The sequence below is a fragment of the Sturnira hondurensis genome, unplaced genomic scaffold (assembly GCF_014824575.4).
Source record: "Sturnira hondurensis isolate 20B ecotype Veracruz unplaced genomic scaffold, ASM1482457v3 Scaffold0001120, whole genome shotgun sequence".
Classification (NCBI taxonomy): domain Eukaryota; kingdom Metazoa; phylum Chordata; class Mammalia; order Chiroptera; family Phyllostomidae; genus Sturnira; species Sturnira hondurensis.
In genome coordinates this window covers 1,773,515-1,798,506 of record NW_028073751.1, presented here as the reverse complement: position 1 = coordinate 1,798,506, position 24,992 = coordinate 1,773,515, and the positions used below count along the sequence as shown (strand labels likewise).

General features: G+C 39.4%; 1 protein-coding gene across 1 annotated transcript in view; it reads right to left on the bottom strand.

The window, feature by feature from the left end:
- CTNNA1 (catenin alpha 1) overlaps positions 1–24,992 on the bottom strand; it is a 198,758-nt gene that overhangs the window by 124,973 nt on the left and 48,793 nt on the right. Inside the window, exons 4-5 of the mRNA XM_037061371.1 lie at positions 6,802–6,968; positions 6,155–6,274 (exon numbers count right to left, since the gene is read on the bottom strand). Of these exons, the coding sequence (XP_036917266.1) occupies positions 6,155–6,274; positions 6,802–6,968 (287 nt within the window). The remainder of the gene's footprint in view (positions 1–6,154; positions 6,275–6,801; positions 6,969–24,992) is intronic.

Genomic DNA, 24,992 nt, shown 5'->3' with positions numbered 1-24,992 from the left:
AGCAGCGAAGCAGAGTCGGGCAGGAAGGATCCCCCAACCCAGGCAACCCAGGCATGCAGGCATCTCGGACCCAGTGAGGGTGAGGGGCAGGCTGAGCATGGCTGCACATTTGTGCGCGCAGATAAACCCAGCAAAGGAGTGAGCAGTGAGACAGACCACGCGTGGCCCCAGCAGCTGGAGGAGGCAGAGGGGACCGCCATTGATTTCCTTTGACCCCGCCCCCACATACAGCATCACAACCCAGCCACTGGGTTGCTCTGCCCTGGTGAACACCTAGGGCTCCGCTCCTCATACATAACAGGTGGATACAGACCAGAACATTATGGCTCAAGAAGAACTCAAAGCCCCAGAGCTGATAACTCTAAGTGACCAAGAAATAGCGAACCTCTCCAATGCACAGTTCAAAATACTGGTGATCAGGATGCTCACAGAACTGGTTGATTATAGTCACAAATTAGAGGAACATATGAAGGCTAAACTAACTGAAATGAAGGGAAATGCACAGGAAACCAATAGTGATTGAAAGCAAACTGGGACTCAAATCAAGGGAGTGGACCAGAAGGAAGAATGAAACATCCAACCAGAAAAGAATAAAGAAACAAGAATTCAAAAAAATGAGGAGAGGCTTAGGAACCTCCAGGACATCTTTAAACGTTACAACATCTGAATCATAGGGGTACCAGAAGGGGAAGAGGAACAGTCACAAGTGGAAAACTTATTGGAGCAAATAATAAAGGAGAACTTCCCCAATCTGGCAAAGGACCAGGAAATCCAGGAAGATCAGAGAGTCCCAAAGAAGTTGGACCCAAGAAGGAACACACCGAGGCACATAAGAATTACATTGCCCAAGACTAAAATGACGGAGAGAATCCTAGAAGCAGCAAGAGATAAGGGGACAGTCACCTACAAAGGAGTGTCCATCAGACTGTCGGTGGACTTCTCAAAAGAGACCTTCCAGGCAAGAAGGGGCTGAAAAGAAGTATTCCAAGTGATGAAATCCAAAGACCTACATCCAAGATTGCTCTATCCTGCAAAGCTTTCATTTAGAATGGAAAGGCAGATAAAGTGCTTCCCAAATGAGGTCAAGTTCAAGGAGTTCATCATCACCAAGCCCTTATTTTATGAAATGTTAAAGGGACTTACATAAGAAAAAGAAGATGAAAAATATGAACAGTGAAAGGACAGCAAACTCACAGTTATTAACAACCACACCTAAAACAAAAGCAAACCAAGAGGACAGCTAGATCAGGAGTGGAACCACAGAAATGAAGAACACATGGAGGGTTAGCAACAGTGGAGTGGGAGGAGGAGAAGGGGGGAGAAGGTACAGAAAGTAGCATAGACAGTAGGTAGAAAATAGGTAGGAGGGAGGGCAAGAATAGTAGGGGAAATATAGAATCTAAAGAACTTGAGACACGTGGTCATAAACTAAAGGGGGGGCATGGTGGGGGAGAGGGTGTGCAGGGTGGAGGAGAATGAAGGGAGGGAATAGAACAACAACTGTAATGGTATAATCAATAAAATATATTTTTAAAAAAACACTCTCTCTTACCAAGAGCTGGAAATTCAAGTGAAAGTTTCCTCTCATTTACCTCTCAATATAAAATTATAGCCATGAATACATTTGATCAGGTGTCTTCTATTACACTCAAATGACTATACTTAAAGAAACAGTCCATGGTCAAACCCAGTCAGTCCAGAAAATTTACACATACAACACTAGCAGTACTATCCAATACCAATGTGTCTGTTCAGGTTTTCAAAAAAATAATCATGGAAGTCAAACATAGATTAGGTAAGATGAATCTACAAATATGTGAACAAGCCAGAGTTGGCAGTGTGAGGGAGAGGTAATCCTCCACTCAGGAACCAGTCAATGATGGCCCATCCTAACCTCTGCCCCACCTATTTTACAAGGGAAAGACTTTGCCAAAAGTCATAGCAGATTTCATCCTTATTTTTAAAAAACAGCTTGCCTTGGGCAGGTAAATAGATAAATGGAATGATATTCCCTGCCCCTGAAGAACTCTTTTACAAACATGTTCATGCTCAGAAAAACCTTAAGAACAAACAGGTAAATTCCAGAGAGCGTGAGACATGACATTTAGCACTTCCTTAACAGGTGGCTGCTGCTGCTTAAACGATCCAAGAGAAGCTAAGGGAGCCGGTATACACTGAACCCAAATACTGCTCTTGAGGTAATACCCCTTTTTGGACTAGTGCTGTGTGCAAAGATGAGAGGCTCAATGAGGTAAATTATTACACACCATGCCTTGGGACAGAAAAAAGTCCAGGGGGCTAAGCATACAGCAACAGAGGAAATCCTGCCAGGAAACACAGAAAAATGGGCCAGTTATTGAAGGAGGCCAGTGAGCAATATCCAAAAGGGAAAATGAAGGTTCCACCAGGCTGGGACCTTAGGATATGAGTGGCAGTCTAGCCTGGGCCAGTGGCTCAGCTGGTTGGAACATCATCCCATGGACCAAAGGGCTGCAGGTTTGATTTCCAGTCAGGGCACATGTCTAGGATGCAGGTTTGATGCCTGACAGAGCACAAACAAGAGTCAGCCAATCAATGTTTCTCTCTTTCTCTCTCTCTAACCAATAAACATATCCTCAGGTGATGACTTAAAAAAGAAAAAAGTAGCATTCTAATTCCCAAAAACAAAACACTAGTTTATAGGAATAGACACCAAGGCCCAGATCCTACAAAAGGCCATTTTATGAACAGGAGGCACACAGGAACCTACAGCCGGCCTACTGAATGAATTTTACTATAGGAGGTTAAAGAATCAGGCCCAAGGAAAACTATAAATGACCATGACACACTACAAACCCAAGATAATCTTCAAAACAGGAATGTGTATCACTCGAGATACAAGTAGTAAACAGATAGTAAAATCAAACTAGTTAAGTTAAAGATTGTTTAGGGACTACGCCACAAAGGTATGGGCAAAACACAGGGAAACCACAAGGCTGTTAGGCCACTTAGGCCTTAACAGACAGGAGGAGGCTGTGGTTAGCAGAAACCAGGGAACAAGGTATGCGGAGAATACCTCAGACGAAGGATATGACTTTTAGCCACCCAGAACAACCAGCAGGGAGGGAACCAGGGGAATAAAACCCCAGCCTCACTCTCCTTTGTCCTTTGATCTCCTACGAGTGCTCCTATTGGCCAAAGCAACCAAGAGCCAGAAAGCAAAGGAGCCCCTGGATGCAATCCAGACAGGTGAGCTCTCTCTGTTCCTGGGACAGAGAGCAGAGTGAACAAGAGCGGAAAACATATGGAAGGACAAACGGAAGATCATCCAGCATGTTAGCTAGTATCTTCAAGATTTTTATGATATCTTATTTTGGAGATGTCTAAAATTTACTATCTTTTTATTAATACATCAGAAATTACATTTTTAAAATTATTCATGGATTCATAGCACACAGATTTAAAACTGAGGCAGCATTTCCAGTAAGTTTCTCCAAAAGCATATAAAATTCTGAACTATTATTATGTTTTATCTCAAGAACGTTACTGACTTACTTATTCTAGCATTTTACAAAGATAAGCAATAGTGTCAGTCTAAATATTCTCATATAATATTAAGTCTTCATAAACCACAACTAGGTTTTAAAACAGTGTGACTATTTGCCAAACTTTACTTTTTAAATATATCTAACATTTAGTTCAGGTATTAAATAAGAATTTATATCAAGAACATTAAGTAAAATAAATTTTAGACACAACATGGCCAGCTTGTCATATTAATAGAATTAGCATACTATTATAACAAATTCTCCTAAGGAGCAATAAGACACAGCAAAAGGAAAAAATTCCTTGAGATTTATGTGACTGAGACGTAAGCCAACACTAGTAAAGATGCTAAAAGTACACTGAGTATATACTAGCTATATTACTGAGACAGTATACCAAATCTAGCTATATTATCATTTGTAAAATTAAATACTAGAGATATAAAACCAGGATCTCTCATATGTGCAGATTCAGTCTGATCACATCTTATAGCTTGAAATATGAGCAATAACTATTATTCACCAACTGCCCACTGGTTAGAGCCTACTTAGTGCCTGGCACTATATTAAATACTTTACATATATTATTTAATTCTCTCAAGCCTGTAGGGTAGCATGATTATACTAATGTAAATATAACCAAATGAAAGTCACTGTGAAGTCTTCAAAGCTAAGACTGTTATATGGACATTTAGAGCACTGACCCCATTTTCCTCACGCTCGAAGTCACAGCTCTTGTTGGGTGTTCCCACCCTTGGGAAGGCCCCTCCATCCCAGATCATAAGGAAGATCTTCATTACTCTGAGTCAGACATAGTAACTGATTTCCTCTTACCAATGATCAGTGAGGAATGGCAGTATTACACAGTTCAGATTTAAGGCAAATGTAGTAGGGGCTTCTGGACTGTCTGCTTCTAGACAGACATTTGGAACAGTCCCTTTTTCTCAATGGACATAATGATGTGTATAAATGTCATGTCTAGAGCCTTAGCAGCCACCCAGTGCCAGACCCACTGAAGATGGCAGTGCTGGAAAATGTCAGGAACCTGGATCCTTGCCCTGGCCAGGTAGCATAGTTGGTTACAGCATCATCCTAATATATATCCAAGTTGTAGGTTCAATCCCCAGTCTGGGCACATACAAGAATCAACCAACGAACACGTGAATAAGTGGAACAACCAATCAATGTTTCTCTTACTCACTCTGAAATACCAATTTTAGAAAAATTTTAAAAAACACTTGGACCCTTGATGATACTGCAAAGCCTTTAAATTTAACAACTCCAAAGTCAGAAACATTAACTTGGGACTTCCAATTAGTGAGAAAATAAATCCTCCACTATTCAAGTAGTTTTGGAGCTGGCTTTTCTGTGAACTGCAGTGTAATATGCTAACTGATACAGATATTGGTTCACAATAAGAAGAATTCCTATTTTCAGAGCTTCTTTAAAAATAAGAATTAAAGGTTTGATCAGAACTATGGAAGTTGTTAAGAAGCTGAACACTGTCACATGCATCTTCCCTACAGACCACACATCTCATACACAGGAAGGGTACAGGAAACACTTCAAAGCATCTCAACAGCAAAAACTCCAGAGCTAGCAAAGCTTGGAAATGAAAACATGGATCCACATAGCACACAACGCAAATTCCCAAAACAATGAAAACTACTAATAGTGATTAATAAGAAATACAGTTGATCCTTGAACAGTGCAGAGGTTACAGGTGTTAATCCCTCTGACCTATTCAGAAACCTGTATATAACTAGTTAGTTGGCTCTCCATCTACACAGATTCCAAGCCCAGGAATCTAAAATATACTTCAAAAGTGAAAATATAAGCCCTGGCAAAGTAGCTCAGCTGGTTAGAGCATTGTCCTGATATGCCAAAGTTGCAGGTTCAATCCCCAGTAAGGGCACATATAAGAACCAACCAATGAACGCATAAATAAGTAGAACAACAAATTGATGTCTGTCTGTCTGTCTCTCTCTCTCTCTCTCTAAAAATCAATAAATTTTTTAAAAATTTAAGTGAGAACTATGGAGAGAAAGGAGAGGTCTTTTCTGATATAGAATTCCATTACATTTTAACTAGTTTAAGGTTTCTAAAAAATCTGAATTAAACTCCATTACCAACTCAAGTTAATCCTTGAAGACAATGTAACTATCACCTCCTACTCTATCACAAATTGGCTAGCTACTTAAAGGAAAATTTTTACAGGATTGAAAATAGGAATATAATATGGATACAACTTAATTTTAAAAATACTAAAAAGATACTTGTAAATTAAATGTTTTTTAGAAGATTTTATTTATTTTTAGAGAAAGGGGAGCGGAGGGAAAAAGAGAAAGAGAAAAACTTCGATTGTCTGCTTCCTGCATGCCCCCAGCGAGGGACCCAGCCCACAACCCAGGCATGTGCCCTGACCTGGAATCAAACTGGCAGCCCTTCAGTCTGAAAGACAATGCCCAACACACTGAGCCACACCAGTCAGGGCATGTAAATTAAATGTTTTAATGGAGCTATGTTAGCAGAGGGAGGTATTGGTAACTTCAGAAAACTTAGGTAAAATAAATCTTCCCCACTAGGTAACAATATAAACAGCTTTAATATATCCCCAATCATGACTATACCTGTTGCCTTTTAGCTGCCATGATGTTCAGTTTATCCACTTCAGGTTTCAGGGCTTTATACTGTATTCCCAAGTCTTGTTCAGTGCCAGCATTCCTCAGTTTCAAGATACCATCTTCCACCTATTAAGCATAACCCCCCAAAAGTAAAATTCTGAACAATGTAAGTCTATATAGAGAGAACTTTTTATGCCTTTTAACAACAACACACATAGTAATGCAAACTTTCTCTTTAGTTTACATGGCACTCAAACATCTGAGAAGCTACTACATGGGAGCTTTATGAGAAGTGGAAAAAACAGTTGTAGCCTATGTAAAGGCTACAATTTAACATATATTGGTTTCTCAACTCTGGAACTCTACTGGAACAAGAAAATGTTTAATCACTAAAATAAGAAAGGAAAGAGTCAAACAATACATTTGCTCTAAGTCCTTCATTAAAACCAAGACAACACAGGCTCACAGTAGAGCTGTATGCTGTACACTGGGAATAAAGAAGTAAGCGAAAACTAAACAAAAACATTCTTGGTCCTTTTAAGTAAATCAAGTTCAAAACCAATCCAAATCCCCAGGAATGCTGAACTAAGTATGGCCAGCAGCAGTTTCCCTGTGCTAGTGAAAAAAAATTTCAGACATAGGCCTGTACTTACAACTTTCAGCTGCACAAGTAATTTGTAGACATCTGCCATGTCAGCCAAAATAAGCAGCCGGGTAACTGCAGACAGCAAAGCTCGAGCTGCCCGAACCATGTTGCCACGCTTCACAGAGGAGCAGGGGTCATCCGCAAACTCCCCTGCAGCACTCTTCATCAAATCACCTGTTTCACAGTGAAGAAAACAAACAGCAGAAATGAGCAAACAGCTGGTCTACATTTCAAAAACACAAAAACTTTGTATATTTCACGCATGGAATTTAGTTTAAGGTTTTTTTTTAATTTTTGTGGTTGCCTTTTTCTTTCTTTCCTTTTTTTGGGGAGCTGTTACTAAGAAAAGCACCCTCATATGTTGCTGATGAAAGCACAACACCTAGAAAATGATTTGGTATTACACATTGAGAATCTTGAAAAATACTTCCTTCCAGTGATGTAATAATACTCCTTTCAAAAAAGGAACATAGTATGTATCCTAAGAAAACTAAATCCAAGATTTGAGTGGGAGAAAAGAATGGTCTAATGGAATTTACCCTCACATCCACAGAATTACACAAAAATACAGCAACCATTATGTAGGAGCACCACAGCTCACTAACCATCCCAACTATCAGCTCTAACAGTAACAGACTCACTGGTATGTGGAAGACAAGAGTTCAGTCAGTGAATCACTCATTTTTCTCATAGTGGAACACTGCCAACAACTCCAGTGCTCCACAATAAGCATCTAGTTAGGTAAACTATGCTAATTGACTGTTCTGCAAATATTAAAATATATATGAAAATGTTAAGGCATATGATGAAACTTTAAGCAGAAAAAAAACAAAATGATAAATGTATGTAATCTGTGTTTTAATAAGAGAGAAATGATTGAAGTAAAAAGGCAAATAATAGCCCTAGCTGGTGCAGCTCAGTGGATCAAGCACGGGCCTGCGAACCACACTATCTTGGTTTGAGTCCCAGTCAGGGCACATGCCTGGGTTGTAGGCCAGTTTCCAGCAGGGGACGCATGAGAGGAAACCATACATTGCTATTTCTCTCCTTCTCTCCTTCCCTTCCTCTCTAAAGATAAATAAATAAAATATTAAATAATAATAATAAATAAAAAATTTAAAAGGCAAATAATAATTATACACTAGGTTACAATCTGATTTTTTTACATTACTCTATACTTAAAAAATATTTTCTGTAACAAACAGGTATTATATCCATAATAAAGAAAATTAAGGCCCTGGCTGGTGTAGCTCAGTGGATTGAGCAAAGGCTATGAACCAAAGGGTTGCTGATTGATTCGCAGGTCAGGGCACATGCCTGGGTTGCAGGCTGGGTCCCCAGTAGTGGGTGCACAAGAGGCAACCACACATTGATGTTTCTCTCTTTCTCTCTCCCTTCCCCTCTCTCTAAAAATAAATAAATAAATTTTAAATAAAAAGAAAATTAAGCTAAAAACATATACATTTTACTGATTAGGAATATCCAACTTACACAATTCTGAATTCAACAATGCTAACAATTTATTTGTAACATTTCCTAGAAACTTGTAAAATAACAATAGTTTTGTCATTTGTTTCTATTAATACCCTTTTAAAGTGCCTATATTGTCCCTCTTTTCTTATAGCTGGAAGCAACTACGGGACCAGTGCTACATCTGTTCACCAGTTATGCTACTGACAGTACCTGTATGGCGACTACCCTTAGATTCCTAGAATAGGCCCTGGCCAGTTAGTTGGAGCTCCATCTTGTAAATCGAAAGGTCTTGGGTTCAATTCCCGGTCAGGGCACATACCAGGGTTGTAGGTTTTACCCCCAGGCAGGGCACATCTGAGAGACAACTGATTGATATTCCTCTCATATAGATGTTTCTCTCCCTCTCTGTCTTCCTCCCTTCTCCTCTCTCTAAAATCAATCAGCATGTCCTGGGGTGAGGATTGAAAAAAAAAACTAATTTCTGGAAAGCATTTACTCCCTCCCTTGGCTGAATGTGACCACTTCAGTTTAAACTTAAAGGCCATTCACTCTATCAACACTTCCACAAATATAAAAAATTATGTTCTCAAGAATCTAGCTACTTCCAAAGAGATCTACCAAATATCTCCTAGCTATCAAATTTACTTGCATAATATGACCTGGGGGGAAAGGGTAAATCCACCCTCAGATTTATATTAATTAGGTTTAGAAGCACAATATATACTGAGAATGAAGACAAGCTCCAGTTCTGCATTATTTGTCAGGTCAGAAATAACTCACAATAAAAAATTTCACAATTAAAAGTTTTTTCTGTACATAAGATACAGACTTATGGCAATTATTATGTGAATACATGACATTACAAATGTTATTTTATAGTACTTAATTAGACAAAGCCCACTTATTTATTTATTCAACAAATATTTCAGCACCCATGATACATCAAAGACTGTATGAAATGCCAGTGATACAGTGCACAAGAAACAGCCCGTGTCCTCAATGGAGCTTTACTGCAGGAGGAAGACAGACAAGCAAACAATTAAAAGCTAATGAACACAGGCACCTGTACTCAAAGGGCTCACATATTAGGAAGTATTACAATGCAATCAGAATTACAATAGTCCCCCGGACAAGGTGCTATGGAAAGATAGTAGGAAAAGCTATTTACTCACATAATAAGTTGTCTCAAAAGCCTTGCAGAAAAAGATATTTGCCTCAAGCAATACTAATATTAAACAAGAGGTACAATAAATAGAATTTCACCTATTTACTGAGAGCTTATTATACACTAAAATCAAACCAATCCAGTGCCAGGGATACAAAGCTGAACAAGACTATCCCTGCTTTCAAATGGTTTATAATCTAGAAAAGAGAAATGTGATCATACGGAAATCATGTGGCATTGTAACATACAAGCTGTAGCAAAATCATAAAGTACCACAAGGTTTCAAAGGAGGATGCACTATAAACCAATAAGTTTTATGGAAGACATGACACTCCAAGAGGGACTCTACCCCCTGGGATAAGAAGGAGTTTGGATGGTATTAAAAGAGTTAGCACCTGGACAAAAAAGGAAAAGCAACACACTAACACCCAATGTTTATTATGTATCCATCCACTCTATGGCACTATCATATTTAATCCTCTCAACCTCCTAGGAAGCAGGCTGTATTAGCCCTTCTTTTCAAATGACACAACTAAAGCTTAGATAGGTTAATTAAATCACAGTCACCTGCTAGTAAATGGTAGAACCAAGATTTGTAATGCCAGTGCTTATGTTCTTACAACCACTTATGAAGCTGAGGTGTACAAAAAGAAGGCATAGCTGGGGGCTGACTTCTCTAAGTAGCAGCAGACAGGAATGGAAAGACCACAGAGAGTGTACAAAGAAAAATCCCTGAACCAAAAAGCAAATTCAAAGTCACAGATACAAAGGATTAACCTAACAATACATACAATAAATGTGACCACAAACAGAGGTCAGTAAGCCACAATGAGAGCCCAGGAAAGAAAAGTAGTAAATTATAAAGCCAGGGGGTCAAATAATATGATAACCTTTGATTATGTACAGTGAGGGACAAGAAAACACCAAAGATTACTTAAAGGTTTCAAGCTAGGGTTGTCCTGAGACAGAGTACACCATATACTTTCAAAAATATCATACAGCGACTTCCAGCCAAGATGGAGGCGTAGGTGGAAACAATGTGCCTCCTCGCACAACCAAGTTTACAGACAACAAAGTTTTAGTAACAAAAACACAGAAAATTGAACTGTACAGAAGTCTGACAACAATGAACTGTTCATCCAGACCAGTAAGAGGGGCAGGAGTCAGCGATGGAGCGGGGTCAGACAGGAAAGATCGGCCAGACTGACCCAGGAGCACAAGTGGCAGTTGGCAGATCCCAGGCATGGGGTGGCATTGGGCGGACCCAGTGAGGGCACAAGGTGGCTGGCTGACCACGGTCACACATTTGCGGGCAGATAAACCAAGTGAAGGAGAGAGCAGTGAGACAGACCACTTAGGCTATGGCCCCAGGGACAGGAATTAGACCCTGAAAGCACCAATTGGAAAGACTTTCCAGGTCGAGGTGCTGGGAGAAGCTCCCAGGCTCACAGAGAGTTCGTTGGAGAGACCCACAAGGTCCTGGAGGGTACACAAGCACACACACCTGGGAACCAGCACCAGAAGGGCCCAATCTGCTTGTGAAAAGCAGCAGAGGGGACAGAAATCTGAGAGAGAGTGGAACAAACAGCATTGCCCCTCTCTGACCATGCCAACACATACAGCATCACAACCCAGCGACCTGGGTTGTCCCACCCTGGTGAATACCTACGGCTCCACCCCTCATACATAACAGGCTGGAACAGACCAATACGTTATGGCTCAAGAACAGCTCAAAGCCCCAGAGCCTATAAATTCTAAGTGACCAGGAAATAGCCAACCTTTCAGAGGCACAGTGCAAAATACTGGTGATCAGGATGCTGACAGAATTGGTTGATTTTAGTCACAAATTAGAGGGACAAATGAAAGCTAAACTAAGTGAAATGAAGGGAGATGTCCAGGAAACCAATAGCGATGGAAAGGAAACTGGGACTCAAATCAAAGGAGTGGACCAGAAGGAAGAAAAAAATGACCAACCAGAAAAAAATGAAGAAACAAGAATTCAAAAAAATGAGGAGGGGCTTAGGAACCTCCAGGACATCTTTAAACATTCCAACATCCAAATTATAGCGGCACCAGAAGGGTACAAGTGGAAGAGCAACAAGTGGAAAACTTAGTGGAACAAATAATAAAGGAGAACTTCCCCAATCTGGCAAAGGAAATAGACTTCCAGGAAATCCAGGAAGCTCAGAGAGTCCCAAAGAAGTTGGACCCAAGAAGGAACACACCAAGGCACATCATAATTACATTAGCCAAGATTAAAATGAAGGAGAGAATCCTAGAAGCAGCAAGAGATAAGGGGACAGTCACCTACAAAGGAGTTCCCATCAGACTGTCAGCGGATTTCTCCAAAGAGAACTTACAGGCAAGAAGGGGGTGGAAAGTATTCTAAGTCATGAAATCCAAAGACCTACATCCAAGATTGCTCTATCCAGCAAAGCTTTCATTTAGAATGGAAGGACAGATAAAGTGCTTCTCAGATAAGGTCAAGTTCAAGGAGTTCATCATCACCAAGCCCTTATTATATGAAATGTTAAAAGGACTTATCTAAGAAAAACAAGATAAAAATATGAACAGTGAAAGGACAGCAAACACACAGTTATTAACAACCACACCTAAAACAAAAGCAAACTAAGGATAGCTAGATCAGGAGTGAAACCATAGAAATGGAGATTACATGGAGGGTTAGCAACAGGGGAGTGGGAGGAGGAGAAGGGGGGAGAAGGTACAGAGAATAAGTAGCATAGATGGTAAGTAGAAAATAGACGGGGGGAGGGCAAGAATAGTATGGGAAATGTAGAATCTAAAGAACTGTGACACATAGACCTAAACTAAAGGCGGGGGGGGGAATGGCGGGGGAGGGGTGTGCAGGGTGAAGGGGAATGAAGGGGGGGGAACAGGACAACTGTAATGGCATAATCAATAAAATATATTTTAAAAATATCATAGAGCAAATCTAAACACAGGGCTACAATTATAAAACACTTAGAAAACATTGATAAAATTGTTTATGACCTCTGGCAATGGTTTCTTAGCTATAACACCAAAATCACAAACACAAGGAAAAATAAATTAATTAAACATGATCAAAATTCAAATTTTTCATGCTTCCAAGGACAATACCCAAAAAAGTGAAAAACCCTGACTAGTGCAGCTCATTTGGTTGGATGTCATTTCGCAAAGCAAAAGGTCACCAGTTCTTGGTCCAGGCACATGCCTGACTTGTGGGTTCAGTCCCTGGTGGGGGCACATATGAGAAACAACTAATCAATGTTTCTCTCTTACATCGATGTTTCTCTCCCTCTCTTTCTCCCTCCCTTCCCCTCTCTCTAAACATAATTTTTTTTAAAGAAGGGGGGAAAAGACACACAGAATGTGAGAAAATTTTTGAAAACCATATACCGGATAAGAATCTACTATCCACAACATATAAAGAGCTGTTACAAGTCAACAATAAAAAGATAACTAATCCATATCCTGGCTGGTGTAGCTCAGTGGATTGAGTGTGGGCCCATGAACCAAAGGGTTGTCTGTTCAATTTCCACTCAATGCACATGCCTGGATTGCAGGCCAGGTCCTCAGTGGTGGGTGCTCAAGAGGCAAACACACACTTAAGTTTCTCTCCCTCTCTTTCTCCTTCCCTTCCCCTCCCTAAAAATAAACAAAATCTTTTTTTTAAATAATTTGATTTAAAATAGGCAAAGGAATTATATATACATCTTCCCAAAGAATATACATAAATGCTTTATTAGATACCTAATAAACACGTGAAAAAATGTTCAACCTCAACAGCTATAAGGGCAGTGCATATCAAAATCACAATGAGGTATCACTTCATATAATCAAAAAGATAGCCCTGGTTGCTGTGGCTCAAAGGACTGAGTGCCAGCCTGCAAACCAAAGGGTTGCCGGTTCAATTCCCAGTCAGGGCACATGCCTGGGTTGCGGCCAGGTCCAAGAGGCAACCACACATTGATGTTTCTCTCCCTTTCTCATTCTCCTCCCCTCTCTCTAAAAATAAATAAATTCTTTTTTAAAAAAGGTAACAAATGTTGGCGAAATGTTGGAAAATTGCAAAACTACATACTCTACCGGTAGAAATGTAAAATGATTCACCCACTTTGGAAAACAGTCTAGCAATTTTTCAAAAGGTTAAAATGCAGATCACCCAGCAATTATATCATATCATATAATATCACCCAGCAATTTCACTCCTAAGTACATACCCCAGAGAACTAAACACATCTCTACACAAAAAATTTATACATGAATGTTCACAGCAGGCACTGTTCATAATAGCAGAAATGTGGGAACAACCCAAACATCTACCAACTAATGCATGGATAACATACTGTAGTATTTGTGCATATTGGAACTCCCAGGATTGCTGTGCAGATAAAACCAAATGTTCGTTGAGTATTAAACTAGTGCCTTCACTTCCACACTATCTGTGATCACTGTTAGAATTAGAGATAGACTGAGAGGGAGAGGGGGGGCAAAAAGATAGTAACAACATAATTGAAGAATGAAGACTCCAGATCACCGAGAGGAGCGCACAGAATCAGGACCACAGAAGGAAGTGGAGCCGTAAGAGTTGGAGGAGTTCCTATACCCTCAGATGAGAAGTGAAAGCAGAGGTAGCAAGAGGCACATGCATGCACTGTTGGAGGAATCTGTTTTCTCAGAAACAGTAAATGAGGTTCTCCTGAATACTGAGCAGGGTGGTAATAGAAGTGAGGCTTGAGGAGAGCAGAAAACTGAAGGAGCTGCTGCTGGAAATGAAAAACGGTGTTAACCTGAGGTAAACATAAGAACTGTGGGCAGAAGGTCTAGATAAGGCCAAACATGATGAATTTAAAGTAGTTTCTTTAAGCTATACTTCATCTAAATGAATCGAAACTCTTCAATGATTAGCCTGTATATGAATGGACAAGTGAAATGTCTTATAAATAATTTTAAAGTTAGTTTTCATCACTTTTCACTGTACTAATCACCCATTTTTCACCAACTCTCAATTTCTCTCTCTCTACCACAACCTCCTCCTCCTCCTAAATTCTCACTCCCACCAGATTCTTTCTAAACAGTCTCATGCCTTTGACACCTAGCATGGTATCATTCCAAAATAATATCAGGTCAAATGACAGCAAATAATTGGAACTGCAAAAAAGAAGCAAAGTAAATGAAATATATTTAGATCTACTCTAATCTCTTTTAGCTTACAGCTATACTAATGACAAATCCTTAACTTCACGGCTAACATGCTATTAGTAAAGAAAAAAATCTATCAGAAACATACTGTATGATGATGAAAACATTCAAATTTTCTCTACTCACAAAACTATGAACAAATCTGTAAATAAGTCACTAGCTAAAAACAAGGTCTTCAAACTTCTTTTAAGGGTCATCTCTGTAAAAGGAACATGACACTAAGACTGACTTAGAATGTTTAATAAACGCAAAATATATATACAAAAAATTAAGATTTCTTTAAAAACAATACAGTATATTGTAATTGTCGATTACTTTTAAGCATTCTTGTAAGAGTTATCAAGAGCACTCTTTCCTCACACAAAAAGACAAACTGGGAAAACTGAGGCAGGTAATCTGTTCAAGGTCACATGATCAGCAGTAAAGGCTGAGAATCACACCTGGGTCTTCTGGCCTTGTCTCAATTGTCTCCAGTCATCTACACCACATTTGGTGTTAACTGAGACACAAAGAATATGAAACTTAAGAGAACCACTATTATTGTTCTATCTGCCAAGGAATCAGATCTGTGAACGTGCCCACCCACTAGCATTCTTCCCCAAGTAAGCAGGGGATAAAAGTTAAGTCCCTCTGGAGTTCAAAATAAGGACAAAGGGCAATTATACAGGAAGTAAATAAAAAAAAACAGAGTACATCAGAACAAAGACAAGATCAAGACCATTGTGAATCATCAAACATCTTGGGTGAATTCTTTTCAAAGCAATCCAACTCTTTATAAAGTTCTAAGAAAAGGACAGGCCCAAAAACTGTGTGGGTGTGTGTTTGAGAAAGAAACAGACAGAAAAAAACTTTTTTAAAAAAGCATGATTTTTCTTTTTTAAAATGAGCCTAAGAAACATGAGATAATCTATTATGCTATGCCTTAAAACAAAAAATGTTACAAAGTAATGTTAATGCATATACACTTGACCCTTGAACAAGGGCTTGCACAGGTCCACTTAAACGCAAATTTTTTCCAATACCTATAATTGTTCCAATCTGTGGTTGGGAGTCCACAGATGAGGAGGGACAACTGATCTGCCCACTGATCTATGTCATTTTATATAAGGGATTTGAGCATCCTCGGATTTTGGTCATTGATCAGGGGTCCTAAACCAACACCCAAAGATACCAGGAGACAACCAAGTTTTGGGGGAGCCAAATGTTTACACTCAGATTTGACTACATGGGGGTCAGCACCCCTAATCCTGGGTTGTTCAAGAGTCAACTGCACTTTATTCTCCCAAAACACTGTCTGGTATAGATAAAAAAAGGTAATGAAACTGCGTCTGAATCCCAACTTGGCTATTTGGCAGCTCTGTGACTTTGGGTTGCTTTATCTCTACCTGTTTTCTCTTGGGTAAAATGAGAATACTATCTCCCACTTCACTGTGTTGTTCCGAAAATTAAATGAAGCAATAAATACAATACAATTAACAAATACTTCCGTGCCCTTTCCACATTACTATTCACTTTTTTCAATTCTTTTTTTTTTAACTGGGGCGGGGGGGCTACAAAGATGCTGCTGATGAGCTGCAAACTGATGCAAACATGCAAAGCCTTTTCTCATTCTTATGGGCCATTGGCAGTTCCATTGGCTGTCATTTTTTTAAATGTCAGAATTGTGTATTCATACACTTTTTTAAATATATTTTATTGATTATACCATTACAGTTGTTCTATTCCCCCCTTCATTCCCCTCCCCCCACACACTCCCTCCCCCACCATTCTCCCCCCCTTAGTTTATAACCATGTGTCTCAAGTTCTTTAGATTCTATATTTTCGCCACTATACTTGCCCTCCCCCCTATCTATTTTCTACCTACCATCTATGCTATTTTCTGTGCCTTCTCCCCCCTCTCCTCCTCCCACTCCCCTGCTGCTAATCCTCCATGCGTTCTTCATTTCTATGGTTCCACTCCTGATCTAGCTGTCCTCTTGGTTTGCTTTTGTTTTAGGTGTGGTTGTTAATAACTGTGTGTTTGCTGTCCTTTCACTGTTCATATTTTTCATCTTCTTTTTCTTATATAAGTCCCTTTAGCATTTCATATAATAAGGGCTTGGTGATGATGAACTCCTTGAACTTGACCTTATCTGAGAAGCACTTTATCTGTCCTTCCATTCTAAATGAAAGTTTTGCTGGATAAAGCAATCTTGGCTGTAGGTCTTTGGATTTCATGACTTGGAATACTTCTTTCCAGCCCCTTCTTGCCTGTAAGGTCTCTTTTGAGAAATCCGCTGACAGTCTGATGGGTACTCCTTTGTAGGTGACTGTCCCCTTATCCCTTGCTGCTTCTAGGATTCTCTCCTTCATTTTAGTCTTGGCTAATGTAATTATGATGTGCCTTGGTGTGTTCCTTCTTGGGTCCAACTTCTTTGGGACTCTCTGAGCTTCCTGGATTTCCTGGAAGTCTATTTCCTTTGCCAGACTGGGGAAGTTCTCCTTTATTATTTGTTCAAATAAGTTTTCCACTCGTGGCTGTTTCTTTCCCCCTTCTGGTACCCCTATAATCCGGATGTTGGAACGTTTAAAGATGTCCTGGAGGTTCCTAAGCCTCTCCTCATTTTTTTGAATTCTCATTTCTTCATTCCTTTCTGGTTGGATGTTTCGTTCTTCCTTCTGGTCCATTCCATTGATTTGAGTCCCAGTTTCCTTTCCATCGCTATTGGATTCCTGGACATCTCCCTTCATTTCAATTAGTTTAGCCTTCATATGTTCCTCTAATTTGTGACTGTAATCAACCAGTTCTGTGAGCATCCTGATAAACAGTGTCTTGAATTGTGCTTCTGAGAGGCTGGCAATTTCTCGGTCGCTGAGAGTTATTGGCTCTGGGACTTTGAGTTCTTCTTGCGCCATCTTTTGGGCTGTTCGTGCCTGTTCCATAGCGGGATCAGAGCCCTAAGGTGTTCACTAGAACTGGGCAACTAAGTCTCTGGGTTGTGACGCTGTATGTGGGGGCGGGGTCAAAGAGGGACTATGGCGTCGCGTCTGCCGCCTCGGCCCTCACCGGGGCCGCAGCTGTCCGTCTCACTGTGCGCGAATGTGCAACCACTGTCAGTCTGCCCCGCACCCCAACTGGTTCCGGGCTGCCTGCCCGGCTAGGTCTGGGGATCTTTCCTGGCTGATCCTGGTTGCTGCTGGCTCCGCCCCTCTTACCGTCCCCATTGAACGGTTAGATGTAGTTGGACTTCCGTATAACTCAATTTTCTGTCCTTTGGCTGTGTCTTTGTTTCTCCAAACCTTTGTTGTATTCAAACTTGGTTGTGGGAGAAGGCACAGTGTTTCCACCTATGCCTCCATCTTGGTAGAAGTCTCCACTTTTTTCAATTCTTAAATCTATTCAGAACATGGTTATCGCTCACATACCAACTATATATGTAAAGTCATGCTGGCAATTTTCCTAAAGGATGGAGGAAAAATGGCTTTTAATTTGTAATGTTGAAGCAGGAAAGAGGGAACCTCCTTCATGCTACTATCTATAGTGCAAAAAAAGTAGTAATAACCTGGTCCTTTTGTGGGAAGCAAAACTTGAGTTTAGTTCTACTTTCTGGGCATTAGTTTCTCCAACTGTTTGCTTTTTTTATTTTTTAAAGAAATTAAGCCAAGTTCCTTCCTATTTTTAGGAACTTGTCATCTCCCTCACCTATCCCATTTACAACTTCACATACAAAAAAGTTCATGAAAAAAATCTATCAGAAACATACTGTATGATACAAAATGCCACTGCAAAAAGTCTAAGATATTCAGCTACCTAATCTTTATAGCCTTCAAAAGTCCTCCAAGGAGACCCCAAAAATAGAGCAAAATAATACTAAGAACACTTCTAATGTGTTCTTTTTCTACCTTGAGGTCCAGAAAAAGATAGGAATTTTGCCAGCCCAGCAGGAGAACATGGGTTTACCTTCTGTAAATTACATAATCTATCCACTCCAGGAATCTTCATTAATGGGGATTTGTTTTAAATTTCCCCATTGAATAGCAAATACGAAACAATTTATACTGCACAATGAGAATGGAGAACACAACATGGTTATGTTATAAGAGTGGGGTGGGGTGGGGAGACCATATCAACATACACAAAAATATTAACATAGGTAGTATAGCACAAGGTTATACACCCCGATGGGTGATTATTTCCTGCTGTTTGTTTCTTAAAATTTTTCTATAATGTATATACTTTTAAAGACAAAAGTTTTTAAATGATCAAAAAATGTAAAATATCTTTATGTCTATGATACATAAAACTCAGGGTTTCCTAGAAAGGAATAACCTAAAACACCAAAAAAAAAATCTATACCCAAAATTTCTCTTTTTTTTAAGGTATAAAAAACTCATGGCTATTAGTGCTACTGCAAAAAGAAAAAGTAAAATTAAACCTCTGGCTGGCGTAGCTCAGTGGATTGAGCATGGGCCTGAGAACCAAAGGATCGCGGTTCGACTCCCAGTCAGGGCACATGCCTGGGCTGCAGGCCAGTTCCCAGCAGGGGACACACGAGAGGCAACCATACACTGATATTTCTCTCCCTCTCTCCTCCCCTTCCCCTCTGAAGATAAATAAATTTTTTAAAAAAGTAAAATTAGCACACATGAAATATAAAGGCTTTGTGAATCAGGTGTCTTGAGAAGCTTATCCAAAATATAGAAAGTGGCCAAATAAAGGGGCTACAGGCAGCCCAATCAATTTATCATTATTTTTTGTTCAGTTACTGCAGAAGTTCAACTGTTTTTTTAATATTTTATTTATTTATCTTTAGAGGGGAAGGGAAGGAGAGAAATATCAATGTATGGTTGCCTCTCATGAGTCCCCTGTTGGGAACTGGCCTGCAACCCAGGCATGTGCCCTGACTGGGAATCAAACTGCAATAGTGTGGTTCGCAGGACCGCGCTCGATCCACTGAGCTACACCAGCCAGGGCCAGAAGTTCAACTATTATACAGACCTAAAGCAGACATTTCTTATATAAAACATTTTATGAGAGCATATTATTTGTTATCAATTGCCAAATCCAACAGAGAAAGATATTTTGAGACATCCACCTGAATATGCGTTTAAAGACCAGCAAAAACAGCTCTATGTAAAAATGACAGAAGCTTCCAGTCGAATGGTTAAGACACTCACCATCTTAAACACGTTCAAATTATTCATTACAGAATCAATTTCCTGTCCATAAGAGGATTCTGATTTCCCTTCTCCCACTGATTTTCCAGATGCCCTTGCTCAAGTCACTTTGATCTCTTTACCTCAAAATGATTTTAAATGTCTAAAATTTTTTTCTTCTCAATACCTCATACTACATTTGTTATCAACAACAGCATTCAATCTTTAAAGTAAAAACGATCCTATTTACTATATTCCTTTTAAATACTTGAAAAGTGAATAAAACTCTGGAGAGTTAGAAAGGTCTTTGGTTTTATAGTTCAAAATAGTCTCCTTAGGTCACATTATTATTCTGTAGAGGATATTATTCAGCCATTAAAAATTACATTGTATGGAAATATTTGACGAAACTAAAAGATATTCAAGATCCATTAAGTGAAAAAACTGACAAAATGGAGCAAAACATATTTCTATGCACATGAATATATTCATAAAAAACAAACTGAAAGTCTAACCAAAATGTTAAACATTCATTTCATCTCTGGGTAACAAAATTACAGCTGACTTTTATTTTCTTCTTTTTGCTCTTACTATCAAAAGCAGGCTCACTGCAAAAAAATTACTTTTGTTTGAGAAAAAAAGTTTCCAATTCTACCCAGGGAATAGTCATAAGAAAGGGAGAAAAAAAAAAGAGAGAGCAACGAACCATCATCACAGGTAAGTATATTATAACAGATACCCCTCCACCATCCCTGACCCCTTATTTAACAGCTTGGCATCTTTTCACATGGCAGAAATTTTTTTTTGAAAAAGACATCCAGCCCTGGCTTTTGAATACCTAAAACTCCTTTATCATGGGACTCCTAATTGTTGAGTTACTTTTTTTTGGTCTTATCTCCACTGATAAAACTACTTTATACCAAATTCTATAAAATACAATTAAGGGGTCTCATCAGAAAGTGACATAACTATTCTTATTTTATCATTCCACCAACTTTCATTTTACAAAATAATAAACTGACAGGACCAAGGCTTCACAAAATTATTTGCTAACTTCAAGATAATCAAGAATTAATACCCACTTCCCAAGCTATCCCACTCTCTTCCCCTCACACCCCCCAAATCTCTTTAATTCATTTTCTATGACCTTCTAATGAAATAAGACATATTCCACTGTGGTCAATGAAGATAAACTGGCAATATAGTTACAAGATTAACAGATTTCATAACATCGTCCTTCAGGAGGAACCAAATGGCGGCATATATCTGGCATAACCCACATGCCCTGAGACACAAGAATAAATCTGAATGAAACACTTTCCCTTTCCACCTTCACCTTTCCATTCATCAATAAGGGGTATTTGGCCAAAACCACAGGCCCCTAGATGACACCTCCATAATTAAAGAAAAACTGATGATTCAAAAATTCCTGGCAGATGCTTTAAGACAACTTTCCTGAGGTGCCATTTTTAATCCACAAAAATGTTTCTTTTGAAAATCAACCCAGGAAATAAACATTTAATATCATGTTATTTAAATACTAAAAGCCCATCAGAATCACTTCAGAGCACAAACAGAAAAACTCTCAACCTGTATCTTTTCCTATCTTGAAGGGGTAAGGAACAAAGCTTTGAATTTTTTGTCAATACTTTTAACAGTCAGAATGGATTGATTTTATTTTAAAAAGTTAAAATAGAGCACCACATATATTCGTGTTCTCATTTTTCTTATTAATTCAAGTGTGCCCTATTGCTATTCAGAAATACTCCAAGAGAGGCACTTACTTCCTGATTACACATTCAAATAAATGCATAACATGCATTTCAACTTGGAGTCACTTCCTTAAGAAAATAACTAGTAGAAACCATGTTACTGCAACAGCATGGTTGAAGTCATGCCGAAGTCAAAATTGTAATACCTGAGATAACTCCCTTGGCTACACTGGACAAATATATTAAGGCAATAATATTACCCACTGTAACTTGAAAGTATTATTATCCTGGCTACTGTTATTTATTTTTGTGAGTTTAACAAGATAGCCAAAAATACTTAAAAGGAGAAGCTTTTTCAAAATCACAGGAAACATTAAAATTTAATAAGTTCATTTTCCTTTCCTCACTTCCAAGCCGGCTATAGCAGAACCCAAGTCTCTGTAGAGCAGCATATGCTCACACAAGGGTAGTGATCCAGAAACAGACAGCATCCTTGACACATCCCAAGTCAAAGAAAATGCATCCTCCACTCCAGAGACTTGCAGTTTTAAGTCAGACAGACAATTTTAAGGCATAAAACACCCAAATGACAACCAGTTAATGATTTTTTGGAATTTATATTTTGCTTTTCTACTCAAGTTAAATGAAGCAAAAGAAAATGTATTAAATTGTGAGAGTGGAGGAATGAGGGTCAGTAATGAACAAGTTTTAAATTATTCAGTCTTTAGGAACATATGAAGGGTAGGATTTGAAGTGGGAACACTTCTACCAACAAACCCAGCCAGGGGAATCACATGATAAGAAACAGTAAGATGAGAAACCAGGATGAAAAATCTACCAAGATGGTAAGGGGAAAAGGCAGGATAACAAATGAGAAGCCAGAACTCAAAGCAACAGTATGAGAAAAATCAGCTGATTTCTTGTGAGGTTTAATTTCTTGTGAAGAAAGTGATTACACTACTCTGAAATCCTAATTAACTTAACTTTAATCTTTTTCAAAATGTTAAATGTTTCTCTACTATTGCTCTTCCAGAGCATCATTATTAACACTTTTGAAACACATCCTCAACATTCTAGGGTAGGAATACTTGTCATTTTTCTCCTGTGAAACAGTCAACAGCCCATATATGAGGTCAAGATCATGACTCCAACCTGATTAAAGCCACACTAATAAGACCAAATTACAATGCAATCTCTCTCACATATCCACATAAAACTTCAAAAAGCTATAGTTTAAGTCTTTACAACATAAACTTGGCAAACCCAGACACTACTATGTCTCCTATCTACCTCTCAAATAGTCACTGACAGCTGCTTTGCCCTGATCACATGTGCCTTTTAATATCTATCTGCCTTTTAATATCTATCAGATGTAGGTACGTCAGTCTGAAGCTGTCAGCATTGCCAGGGAGAAAATTATGCCTCAAGACCCTGACAGCTTATGCTCAATATCCATCCTTCTGTCGGGGATAAAATATGTCATCTTCCTTAAAACTGCCTTTCCTAGATTCATAATGAAAAACTCTATGCACAAACACACATAAACATATACATACACATGTACATGTGTATACATGCACAACCATTTGAACATTTGCATCCACATACTCCCTCTCCATATGTGTTTCCCCCCCACATAGAAATCATTCAAGCTGAACCAAGGAAGATGACATCCATGGCTTCCATTTTACTATACAATTAATGAAATATATGTAAAAGAATATCTCTTAATTAATTTCAATTAAAAACCCTCACTGCCTGTCCCTACTTTATGACATTGTCCTACAAAACCATCAGTTTTATCTGACTTGGCAATTCTGTACTTTCAAGATTTGAAAAGCTAAGAAGTTGTCTGTGCAACAAGCACAGACATTAAAGAGTATACTCACCAACCAACTAGAGCGTGCTGAGATCACGCACATACTAGCAACTCAGTAGTTTTAAATCTCGTTTTAGTAGACCAATGAATACTGCTTTCTTGCTCTAAAAATGCCATTTCTACAGAAAAAAAAGGTGGTTCTTGTAACAAGTGAGACAGTACTGAACAATACTGACTGTTCTCAAGAAGTCGAAGTCCTGCTCCTACTCAAAAATAATGCACTTTCATTATAACCCAAGTTTACCTGAAATGGAATTCTGATCTGAAAACCATAAGTTGAAAAGAAAGCCTCCAAAAAACATCTTATGACAAATAGTGCCTAGATATAAATAGACACGAAAAGAGGGAAACAATAAGCCAAACATTAAAGTTATCTGCTTTCTATTTATTGGACCAAAAAACCCTCTATTTTCACCTCCTGGCCATTCACCATATAGGTGTCACTATTAAATGTTTTTTCAGTACTGGAGAAGAGGCTGCAGTGAGCTATCAAGATGTTTTCATGCTGTCTATCATTTGAATAACAGCACATACATGAGAGATGACTGCCTGGTTAGTGGTGTGGCAGTCATGGAAGAAAAATCAAGCAAAATGGTCTGGAAATCAATAAAAGTCACTGGCTTTACCCACAATCCTTGCTCAGTTCAACAGAACTCTACCACCTTCTCCACAACAATCATAAATCTGGTCCCACCATTAAAACCACTACAGAGAACTTCAAGCCAAGATAGAGGCATAGGCAGACACACTGTGCCTCCTTGAACAAATAAAATAAGGGTAACAACAAGGCAGAAACAAAATAACAACCTAAACTGAGAGAAAATTGTACTGCATGGAAGGCCAACAACCAAGGAGTTAAAATAGACACATTCATTCTGACCGATAGGCGGTGCAGAGTCCTGCAAACAGGCAGAGAGGGGTCGTGGCACAGGAAGCAGTGACACCAGGTGCGCAAGCACTAGGCAGACCCTGGGCACCCAGGCGACGGCTGGCAGACCCAGGACGTGGGGTGGCAACGAGCAGACCCAGCGATGAGGGCAATTGAGAAGCAGGGCACCTGAACAAGAGCTGGCTGACCAGGTGGTGGTCCCACATTTGCAAGCAGATAACTGGGGAGCAAGACAGACCACACAACCCAGGGTCCTAGTGCCAGAAAATAAAGCCTCAAAACACTGATTGAAAATACCTGTGGGGGTTGAGGCACAGGGAGAGACTCCCAGCCTCACAGGGGAGTTCGTTGGAGAGACCCACAGGGTCCTGGAATGAACACAGTCCACCCACCCGGGAACCAGCACCAGAAAGGCCAGATCTATTTGGGGGAAGCAGCGGAAGGGACTGAGGTGCAACAGAGAGTGAAGCAAAGAGCCATTGTTCCCTCTCGGACCCCGCCCCCATATACAGCATTACAACCCAGCCACGTGGGTTAAATGTTCCAACATCCGAATTATAGGGGTACCAGAAAGGGAAGAGGAAGAGCAACAAGTGGAAAACTTATTGGAACAAATAATAAAGGAGAACTTCCCCAATCTGGCAAAGGAAATAGACTTCAGGAAGTCCAGGAAGCTCAGAGAGTCCCAAAGAAAGCAGAACCAAGGAGGAACACACCAAGGCACATCAGAATTATATTA